This window comes from Chenopodium quinoa, unplaced genomic scaffold (assembly GCF_001683475.1).
Source record: "Chenopodium quinoa cultivar QQ74 unplaced genomic scaffold, ASM168347v1, whole genome shotgun sequence".
NCBI lineage: Eukaryota > Viridiplantae > Streptophyta > Magnoliopsida > Caryophyllales > Amaranthaceae > Chenopodium > Chenopodium quinoa.
In genome coordinates this window covers 948624-960810 of record NW_018742730.1, presented here as the reverse complement: position 1 = coordinate 960810, position 12187 = coordinate 948624, and the positions used below count along the sequence as shown (strand labels likewise).

At 37.6% G+C, this 12187-nt stretch overlaps 1 protein-coding gene across 1 annotated transcript; it reads left to right on the top strand.

Annotated features, from left to right (window-relative positions):
* Window positions 1-8771: 8771 nt before the first annotated feature.
* Window positions 8772-9329, top strand: LOC110723447. Its single transcript, XM_021902804.1, has one exon. It carries the CDS (start codon window positions 8772-8774, stop codon window positions 9327-9329), a length of 558 nt encoding a protein of 185 aa, XP_021758496.1.
* Window positions 9330-12187: the final 2858 nt, after the last annotated feature.

The window sequence follows — 12187 nt, the reverse complement described above, 5'->3', positions numbered from 1 at the left end:
GTCAAACGTTCTTATGCTCCCGGGGGTAAGGTTGTTGAATCATGTCTGAGCTATGCCCTTGAGAGTAGTAGGGAAGAACCTACACCATGAGGCCTCACACCCGGTTTGGACTCCCATATGTGCTTTGTAAGCGTTCAAATGGTCCGTTGGGTCCGTCTTTCCATCATAAGGGTCTAATGTAGGGATCTTGACCTTAGGAGGAATAGGGGTATTCATTATCTCCTGGCTGAAGGGGGTGATGTTCTTGACAATCCCAAGCCTCCGCGGCCTGGGGGAGGAAGGACGCTCGGGGCTTTTGCTTACTGAACTAGCGGGCTGATCGGTTCCTCTTCTTGGTCTGGAGGTAGCTGAGTGAATCATGCTATCTCGGTACCTTGTTGACCCATGCCGAGAGCGAACTCTAGTTCGACCTCTCTAGGGGGGTTGTTATCTTCCTTGGAGTTCTCCCTTTTGGAGTGATTATCTCTCGGGCATCTAGAGTGCCATCCTTCAGCCTTCGGTCATTGATGATCTCTCTAGCATCTCTTAGCCTGCTTGGCTGCCTTGTCTCCCGCTGGGGGTCATGGGGCTGATTGGGCTGAGAGCGGCGAGATGTCTGATGCTGAGGCCGAGAGGAGGCTTGATGGAGATGGGACACGTGAGGCGGAGGATTAGGTTGTGGAGCGCTCCCCTGCCTGCCTTGCCCCACCCCTTGGTTGATAAGTGCCCTGAGGCTTTCCTCCAAGTTTCTGTTGATCTAGGCTGCCAACTGGTCCAAGTCTCGGCGAGTGACCACCTGGGGGCTGTTCACTACGAGCCCTAGGTATAATCTCCTCGACTATGTGAGCATTCCTAGCCGAGAGAATTGGAGCTTGCCTAGTAGCATCTTGATGAGTGTTGCGGGGACGCCTAGTGTTCACTATGACTTTTTGTTAGTTATCCCCACAGACGGCGCCACCTGTTTCTAGAAACAGAATGTCTTAGGGTAGTAAGGGTAATCAAGATGTCTTAAGTCTACGTCCAATGAATGTCCGAATGCCTTGCTGTCCGAGAGCTAGGCCTGCAAAAGAGAAAGAAGGTTAACTACCCCGTGGGTGTGACCCGGGAAAGCCCCTCCGATGCTTAAATCAGCGAATGTACTTTCTAGTTAGAGAAAGTAGAGAGAGAAAGAGTACTTTAGAGAGAGAAAGTAGAGAGAGAAGATTAGAGAATTAGGAAAAAGTTACCCTCATCAATGATTGGAGAGCTATTTATAGATGTATTTTCAGGTGGCAGAAGTTGTACTTAATTGGACAGTTTAGGGGTAAATCCGTACTTTTCTCCGACTAATGATGGGCTGGATCATGGAGGGATATTTTCGTAATTCCAGGTCAATGGGCTTAGGACAATAGACTAGGCCCAAACATATACAATTTCATCATCCTTATCCTTATGTTAGCATTTATTCAAAAGAGGAATAATAAAGAAGAAAAAAAAGCTTAATTTGAGGAGTCACTCTACACTTCTCATAAGTTTGAAAAATAGCCACGTTTGTTCTATTATTATAAATTTTCTGACAATACATGTTATCTTACATTCTTACACGTATTAACATAATTTGGCATAAGATATGTTTTCCGCTTTCCAAGTTGTTTGCATCATGTAGATGCACACATTGATTAAAATTGATTATTGATACAACGTGGACAAATATTAACATCAACTAACAACTTACAAATCTTAATACTTATATTCATTTCACAAAATTTTAAAATAAAACGATTTAATGAGTAATAATAAATTTACTTATATAGATATATATCTTAATCATGCATTTTTAACCTCTTAAAATAATGATATCTATTTTAAAGACAACTTTTTTATTCTTAAGTTAAATGTAAAGTTTTAAATATAATTCAACTCAATCGATGAGCTACTGACTATCAATCCCTACATATTAAGTCATTTTTTTATCTAATTTCTACTTGAGTCACTGGCCACCTCATTTAAAAATGATTGAAATTTGTCCATTAACTCAATATATACAATGCTTATTCAGTGTGACTGGCACGACTGACACATGCCAAAACACGAGTAATCCTTGACCGAGTAACCCCAAATTGACTGAGTGACCCTTGATCGATCAAATAACTAACCTTGACCAAGTAACCCTTGACCGACCGAGTAACCCCTGACCAAGTAATCTCGGCCACACGGTGTAGCCAACCAGATATGAAACTTTGTGAACTCAATATATGCTTGGTAAAATAATTTCTTTTATTAAACACCATGATCATTATATTAATATTGTATTTTGTATATCACAAATAATGTCATATCTTTTTTCTCTATGGCCTCTAAAACACTTGAAATTTAACATAAAACTTCTAAAAAAAGGAATTTTTATACACACATATAGCATGAATGTAGCCACATCTTTATGTAGACATTTGATATGTTTATCACAATTTTTTGTATGTGGCCTGATGTACCGTGCGACAGGGGTACCTCGAGTTTCAGTCAGGGGTTATTCAAGTTGTCGGGGTTACTCAAGTTATTCGATCAGGGGTTACTCGAGTTACCCCTAACCGAGTAACCTATGACCAAGTAACCCTTCGAGTAATCCGTAACCGAACTCCTCAAGTAATCCCTCAATTAACCCCTGACTAAGTAACCCTTCAAGTTACTCCTAACTCCTTAAATAACCCTTAACCAAATTACTCGAGTATGTAACTCCTGACCGAACTCCTTAAATAATCCTGACTGAGTAACCCCTCGACTAACCCCTGACGGAGTAACCTTAGAACCGAGTGTACCCCTCGAGTAACCTCTGTCTGAACCCCTCTAGTAACCCCTGACTGAGTAACTCGAGTAACCCCTGACTGAATAACTCAGGTAACCTTTAACAAAATAACAAACATAATCAAACTTTGCATACATGTCGATGCAATAGTTTGACTTAATTTTTATGTAATTAAATATCAATGAAAAATTATATTCTTTTTAATTATAAAACCTTAAATCAATATCTATTTAACAACTTAAAATGATAAAATATGAAACTGCAATAAAAAAATTTAAATAAACTACAATCAATGTTAATATTATAGATAGTGAAAAAAAAATTCTAATGTGTCAGTTTTAAAAGAAAGAATGAAGTAAAAATTAGTGTCGAACTTTGAATTTAAAAATGAGAATTATAGTTTATAGAGAATTATATATCAATCAACTTTTTTACAATTTGTAGATGTTATGTATGAGTGTGTTGTGACTTACTGACTTTAGTTGTCAAATAAATGGTTGTTTATAGGATTAGCAAAAGTTTTAAAACTTGTTATAATAGTTTAGAGATTTCGAATTTAGGAGTTATGTAACAAAATATTATAGCAAATGATTTATATATAGCATGTATAATTTTCTTAAAAAATTAAGTATGATATTACCTAAAATCATGTGGTAGAAAATTAGTAAATTCATTATAATTGTACACAATTTACACACACATATATATATAAGCTATTTACTTATTAGATTAAAATTGTTATAACTTTTCGATTATCAACTTTGTATAATTTAAATTAATGCACAATTAAATATATAAAAAAATTAATAGTCAAAATAGTGGGGCCCTAATCTCCGACTAGCTTGGCCAATTGCTTCTGCCACAATTGGTTTACCTTATCAAGTTTTCATTAATTGCTACAATGCTACAATGGCATATATAGTGCTATATATATGCAATTTACATTTCTAATTTTCCAGCTAGAATCTCCGATTGTGGGGCCCTAATCTCATCATTTCAATCGATTTAAGGCGAGAGAAAAAGCAAAATTGTTTGGCGAACTCAATTGAAGAAAATGTATATCTAATTTGCCTTGTAATTGACATAATTTCTCAATTAAATCTTCAAATTATGGTTAATGGTAAAAAAAATTTGAAATTAGGAGTTTCTGAAATAGGGGGATTTGAGACAATTGTTCTATATTATCCAATCTAAGGTTCATTACTCATTATTTATTATGTATTTATAGCAATTAATTGACTTCAACCATGAAGAGATTAGGGTTTTAATTTTTTTAACAAAAGCAAAAAGAAGGAAACGAAAATTGACAGTTATAAATAGAGGAGAGAGAAATAATTTTAAGATGGAAGTACTAATTGGTAGGCTCCACAGCAACAGATTCTAGCCAGAAAACTTGATAAGGTAGTGCTACTCAAACTTTTTATATTTTTGTGGTATATTTTTCAAAAAAAAGTTTAAATGATAGCTGTTCTCAAAACTTGTCATTTAAATGGTAGTTCTTCGCAATATTTCCCTAATTTTTATTTAATTTTATTTATTCTTTTTTGGCAAGTATTTTTTCAAACAAATTAGCTTGGCCAAGCAAGGCCAAGATAATTGCATTTTCTAGCTCCAATGGTCAAGCTAGTAGCTAGGAATTATTTTAAATTGTAAGCAAGTCCCTAGTTATAACCATTGGAGTTGCTCAAATGGGTTTAAGGGTTAATTCCTACATTTTAAAAAATATGAGCAAACACTTATGAATAGTGCTTGGACAATTATACCCTCTAAAATGTTTATTTACTTAATTACCCTCATTAACGTTAATTAACTCTTTTTTTAAACTCTCAAAAATAGTGTGTGGACATTTATACCCCTAACAATATTTGTTTACATATTTTCCCATAACAATACTTTTGAATAGGTAGGATTGACATAAGCACAAATCAAACGTTTATTAGGTTAAACCATATCAATCTAATAACTTAGGACAATTCGTGACCATATCCCTTACCCCCACTCCATATCTTATCACACATTATTTCAATTATAAATATCCTTAGTTATCACTTATCACTATATAAAAATTATAAAAGTTGATATATTGAAAATATATCGATATTTCTAACAAAACCTCAAGTGACTATATATACATAAAGTAATCCCCGGATTGGACACTTGGCAAAATTTTGTGAAAAAATTTCCCTCTAAAATGTTACTTATAATCAATCTATATTTATACTAAAACAAAGGGCGCCTAGATGCAAAACTAACACATGACACTCTGTCATTCAATATTTTACCGCTCATTTACATACTCCTTATAAACAAATTTTTTATTGTATCTTTTAATTGTATATTGCAACATATTTGACACCATTTATTCTATTTTATTATTGTTTTTTATCTTAATATACTATCTTTTACATGTTTTGACTTATTTCGGTAAGTATGATTAATCCATTATTTGGTTAAAAAATACTTTGTTATATGATAGCAATATTTCGATCTATAACAGTACAAAGTATTACAAGATTTTTGACCCATTAAGGGCCTGTTCACTTCAACTTAATTTCAGTTCAGTTCCGTTCAACTCCAATCAGTTCAGTTCAGTTCAATTCAGCTCCAATCAGTTCAGTTCGGTTTACTTCAGTTCAGCTCTTAATTTCCTTCTCTCATTAAATATTCATTTCAGCTCTATTCAGTTCATTTCAGTTTAGCTTCAATCATTTCAGTTCAGTTCAGCTCATTTCAGTAAATGTGAACAAGCTCTAAATTGTGGGTTTCTAACTCGTCTATATATTGCATATTAAATATTTTGCATCTAGGAGAATAATTCCACAATAACATCAATATGAATTTTTTGAAGAAAATATGGAAAATTAAGTCATGTATTGGATATTAAAATTTTTTGCATCTAGGCAAATTATTTATTGAAGGAAATATGAAATAGTCATATATATGAATATAATTTTAATAATTCAAAAATATAGAAATCTATCAATAGTCTGTAACATATACTTCATAGTACGTATGTGGTATTATAGTATGTCTTTATTATTTAATTCTAAAGTTATTAATAATAATTATATATTAAGGACAAAAAAACAAGATAAAAACAATACTATATTCATTTTTAAATCTCAATTCAATACTAAGAGATTTCAAAGAAAAAATACTTACCTTACCAAGAATTGGATCGGTATTATATTATTCCACTTTACTCCAAAATTATCAACATTTCTATATCCTATAAATATCTCATTTATATCTCTTGATATTTCTATATCACGAACAGCTTCACTAAGAAACACAACTAAAACCGCTAATGATCTCCTAAAACTGTCAAAATCATTAGAATTAGAGAGTGTAATAACAGCATTTTGAACCCTACTAACTCCCATACCAACGTTTTCCAATCCTCAGTTTACCATAATTTTCTTCAAAATGCAATTCTATTACATTAAGAATAATTTAATTTATACAATTTGTTAAACACCGACGTTAGATAACGTATACGTACAAATCATAATTTCAAATATCAAAATAGTGTATGAACCCAAACAAAAGACATTGTATATTTTATTATGTAAGAGATACAACGCTTAAACTTTATTGCATTAGATAATTGACCATATATTATTTATTCTCTTAATGATGCATAGAAAAAAGTATGTAAAGTGTCACTAATTTAGTCTCAACATAAATTTTCAACAAATTAATTACTTTTTAAGTATGGTTTATTACTTTTTATGTATGGTTAATGTAGTTAATCTATATACAAACTCTTCTATAGTGTATATGAGCTCAACTATCTTCCATATAAATGACTTAGACTATTAATATGGTGAATGATCAAGTTAGAGAGGTTAAAAATAAGTTGGTAAAAAAATGTATGAAAAATTAAAAACATGTCTAACAATAATATATATTTTTACGTAATTTGTTAATATATGAATAATTTTAATGTAATAATTAAATGGAGAGTAAAAGCGGAGGGTGAGAGACAGAGTTTTCGAAAGAGGAGGAGGATCTGGTACGCAGATCCACCAAGAAGGTCAATCGAACTCCGGAGAATTCTCCAATTCATCATCCAAATCCAAGTCAAATTGACTAGGATGTGGAGATGTCCTTTTTCGTTGCTGAAACAATGGAAATGACTCCTCAAGCCAAACCTAGGGTATCATTCAACAGTATGACCAAGGGGGAAGGATTACACCCTACAGAGCAAATCATGGAGGATGAGGACTCTGTTTCGGATGATGATATCCCATTGGATTGTGATTCGGAAGATGAATCATGCCCTAATTTCTTGTTGACAAAAGAGGAGAAAAGGAGATTAAGGAAACCTTGGCAAAATGCTTTGATAATCAAGCTATTTGATAAAAAGCTAAGCTATGAAGTCCTTATAAATAGTCTTCGACTGAAATGGTGCCTTAAGGGAGATATCTCCCTCACTGATGTAGGATTTTCCTACTATGTTGTTCGTTTTACGAACATGGAAGACTATAGATTTGTCTTGACTTAGGGACCTTGGATTATAAGGGATAGTTACCTCACTATCCGTAAGTGGGTTCCTAACTTTGTTGCGGATGAGACTTCGATTAAGTTCTTAACGGCTTGGGTGAGAATTCCCCAATTATCAGTGGAATACTATGATAAAAGTTTTTTGCATAGAATTGGTTCTAAAATTGGAAGAGTTATTAATATTGATCGAAATACAGAGACTATGAGCCGAGGTCAGTATGTTCGATTCAGTATCGAAGTGGATTTGTCAAGCCATTACTATCGAAATTTCGGCTTAATGGCAGGGTATGGAGCATCCAGTACGAAGGTTTGAAGCTCATATGCTTCAAATGTAGGAAGCTTGGTCAAAAAGATGCTGATTGTGACATGGAAATTGTCCATGATGACAATGGTGGGAAAATCTTGTAAAAAAAAGGGCCAGAAGAACATCAGCAAGCTATGACTAGGTCAAGACCAGAGGAACAAGACCAGTTCGGAAGTTGGATGTTGGTACAGCATAACACGCAAAAGTATGTACCCAAGAAGAAGGATACTAATCCCAAAGGCCAAAGTCATGATGAGCCGAAAGACAATAAGAGTGAAGGAAATAAACAGAAGAGTGGAGCTCAAGTTGGTAGCAAGGAGAAAGTTAGCCACCAAAAGGGTGCTGCAAGTCAAATCCAAAAGAACAATGGAGCTAGTGGTTCCAGGTTCGAAATTTTGGGTTCGGATCAAGAGTTAAATGATGTTGAGATAGTGCTTGAGCCTAATCGCACTCTAAATAAGGAGATTATAGGAGAAAATATATGTAGTATGGAACAATTGAGGGAGGCCATTAATTTAGGTGAGGATGAATTTATGGGATATAAAAGTGATCTTGTAGAGGGTGAATGTTTAAATGGGATGGATATTGATGGAAAGATTCCTTTGACAGTGGATTTGGGTCTATCTTTGAAGGCAAATTTAGTTAATGTACTAGCTGGAAAGTAAAGGAATAATAATTTTATGGGAAAAGGGAATATTTATCCTATGGAAAAAATTAGGAATAAGGAAAATTAGGATCCTTTGACAAATCAAACTAAGGAACCCTTGGAATATTCCCAAGAAATACCATATCAAAATAATTTGCAATTATTCTCAATTGCATCCAGAACCCCTACTGCTTTACGGAATTTGAGTGAAGGCTGGGAGAGTAGTAGTGGAAATCATGACAAACCACCTGATCCCAATCACGTTGGAAACTCGAATTCCACCAGCTTACTCAACGTTCATAGATTACAAGACAGAAGGCCCGACCTTGACTGTCGTTCATCCGAGTGCAAACAGAGCCCTATTGGAAGGGAGCACGTTTCCGCCACCGGAGCACAATCCACCGGAGATGATGGCTACCATAGACATCCCAATTCGAACGAAGGGTCCTATGAGAGCGCTGATGGAAGCGTTCTTAGGACTTATGCCTGATATCCCCGAAAGGGTGTATGACCGTTACCCGATTTTTCCAGAATTTGTTATGTCAATCAAAATCATGACGTGGAATGTTCAGGGAGCGGGAAACAAATTAGCTTCGATTCGCGAGCTAATTAGAATCAATGATCAAACCATCTTAGCCTTAGTTGAAACTCACTTGAGTGGAGAGCAAGCACAGAAGATTTGTGATAGAATTGGCTTCTCGGGTCAAACTAGAGTAGAAGCACAAGGTTTTAGTGGTGGGATTTGGCTGTTTTGGAGGAATGAATTGGTTACTGTAAATGTCCTAGATGAAAGCACCCAACATATCACTATTGAAATTGACAAAAGAGGAGAAGAGCCTTGGTTTTTCTCGGCTATTTATGCCAGTCCCGACTCGAGTACTAGAAAAGAACTATGGAGACAGTTGGAAAATATTAGAAGATCCCTTCATGGCCCGTGGATCTTGGCAGGGGACTTTAATGACACAACTTCAATGACCGAGAGAAGTGGGGTTGGAGGAACGGAGATGCAAAAACGATGTGCTGAATTTAGTGATCGGATTGACTCGAATAATCTTATCAATCTCGGCTGCTCAGGCCCTGCTCATACATGGAGTAGAGGCTATCTGCAATAAAACAGCAAGATGGACAGGGGTGGTGAATGAGAGTGGAGAGTGAAATTTGATGAAGGGGCGGTACGTAATCTACCAAAAATTACTTCTGATCATTGCCCAATTCTCATGAGTACGAATGGTTTTTCTCCTCTCCCTATAGCTGCTAAACCATTTCGTTTTCGAGAAACTTGGCTACATCATGATAGATTCAATGAATTTGTCACTTCCAACTGGACAAATGAAGAGAGTTTACATACTTTCTCACCGAAGTTTGCTGAAAAATTGAATTTATGGAACAAGAATATTTTCCGCAATATATTCAGAAAAAAGGCAGAGCTGTTTGCAAGACTTGAAGGAATTCAAAAATCATTAGCAGCAGGAGGACCTCAGTACCTTTTAAAACTTGAGGAGAAATTGAAAGCTGAGATGAATCGAGTGTTAGATGAAGAAGAAACCTTGTGGTTCCAAAAATCAAGAGCTGATGCCATTTGTTTTGGGTGTTTTTTGTCCATCGGGAGAGTTATGCCACAAAGATTGGTCCGGCTGAGCTGTACCTGCAAAAACAACGGAGACTCAGGGTGGTTGGAGCTCCGCCTCCGAAGATCAAGTAAGTAACTTGAAAGAGAATAAAGAGAACGGAAATTTAGGTGGGGATCTGCTTGAATTCCAAGCTCAGGTGTTTCTCTGATGAGAGAGAATGTAGGTGTAATAAATGATTCAATGTGTCCCCAAAATGGAGAAATATCTCCTTATTTATAGGGTCGTTGGAGAATGTGCCCCTATCTAGGTCACTTAACCTAGATTTTAGTGGGTTGCGCTGTTTTACGGCGCTCCTAGGGATTTGGGCCCTTGAAGGCCGCCATTTCAGAGGCTTATCTAAGGGGGCCACGTGTCAAGAGGATATTGGGCCACTTGGGCCATCCTGAGCTCACCACGTGGCCTCCTCTCAATGGTCCACTTGTCTAGGGTATTTTTACCCTAAACATTTGCCCCTCACAAGGGTCACGTGCATGTCACGTGGGGCCTTTGACACGTGTCCACCTATCAGAGGTGAACAATAACAGCGGATAGTAAAATTTAAATTTCAAACGGGAATGCCCCCGTTTTCACCTTCTCTAAATAGAAGTTTACTTCCCCCTTTTCTCTCACTTCATTTTCATTTGACTTTCTAGAGAGAGAAAGAGAGATTTTTAGAGAGAGATTCTCTGCCTCCGTCTGCGTCAAAGTTTTTTGGATTTCCGCGTGCTAACGTTGCAACACCCGGTTCACTGTCTGTAGCTATTTTCAGATTTATCAGAGCTAAAGTAAGGTAACCGCCTGCACCATCTTTAGCTTTTCTTGTTTTCAACTTGTATACATTCTTTCTCCGCCTGTATACATAGTTTAGAAATAAAAATGAGTTCTCAATCCACACACTTGGCACTGCCTAGGACAGTTAGTCGGTCCCCCGGAACGGCTGAGTCTAAAACAGGGGGTGCCTTTTATGGACTGTCAGAATCGATGTGCTCATCTCCGAATTCCTCCCTCTCTGTGTCTGTGCAGGACACAATGGCCAGAATGAAACAGACGGCCAGAAAGTCTAGGAGCCGACGTACTATGTCAGTGCCAGCCGATGAGGTTGTTCCGGTGGGGAACATGAGGATTTGGAGGAGAGCGGTTCTGATGAAGAGGCTCCCTCTACTTCCGGGAGCTCAAACGTACGGGAGGAAGGCGGTGAGGAAGTCGCCTCCTCTAATGGATCCGGCGATGATGAGGCCGGTGAAGGGTCAAGGGCCGAATCTTCTGGCTCTGACCAGGATAACTTTGCGGCTGACTATCAGCAGCCGCCTAAAGTCGCTGACAACCCTAACCCTAAAAGGATTAGAATGCAGTCGGGTGACATTGCCCTGTTAAAGGGCGGCTTTAGGGCTTTCAAAGAGAAGCACCCCTTTGGAAAGGGGTGGGATATTATCATCCCGCCTGTTGACGCAGTAATGTCATGGGATGATGACATAGATAATGCTGACCATTACTTTGTCTGCTACGAGGCGGTCATAGAAGCTGGCCTCCGATTCCCCCTCCATACCGGGATTAGGAAAATCCTGAAGGGGTATGATCTAGGAGTTTGGCAGCTCACCCCCAACTCGTGGGTGAACATTTTGAGTTACATTGCCGCCTGCGAACTCCAAAACATAACTCCCAGCTTCTCCGCCTTCGCTCATATGCATTACTTGAGCAAGGCACCAGGCGGTCATGGGGCATGGTACACTCTTTCAACCTTGCCCCAGTATTTGATGAGTTTGGACAAGGTGTCCAAATGGTCCGGGTGGAAAGATAAGTTTTATTTGATTTCCTCTCCAACTCTGAGACACAACCGGACACTGCGTCGGTACAACACGGAACCGGCTCTTCTGGGCAAGAAATGCCCTCCCCGGAGCTATCTACTAAGGTCTGGGAGAAAATAATGGAGTCGGGTTTCTTTGAAACCACTACTGAGCCCATGGGGGATGGGACTCATATTATAGTTCCCAAAAACTGGATCCCCCACCCGGACTACTTCAAGGACGAATGCTTCTTGTCCGCCTGTGGGTTAAGTCCCATGTTCCCCAAGGGTAGATCCACTTGCATCCGGAGTGTTTGTGATTTTATTCTTTCATTACAAACTTTCCATAATTTCTTCTAACTTTTACTCTATTCATGCAGCCAACGCCTTGAAGATGGTTGTTCCGGCAAAAACTCCGGCTAAGTTGGCGGCGCTGCTGCGCAAGGAGGCTGCTATTTCAAGGAAAGCAGTCGTTGAAGCGAAAGAGTCCAAGAAGGGCGGGGTAAGACCACTTGTCTTAGTGTATATATATAAGGCAGTTTGCCAGTTGGGTATACTTAACTTTTTTCATTTTGCA

Excerpts from the sequence above, each read along its gene's own strand:
- LOC110723447 (XM_021902804.1), top strand. The coding sequence starts at position 8,772 with ATGACGTGGAATGTTCAGGGAGCGGGAAACAAATTAGCTTCGATTCGC.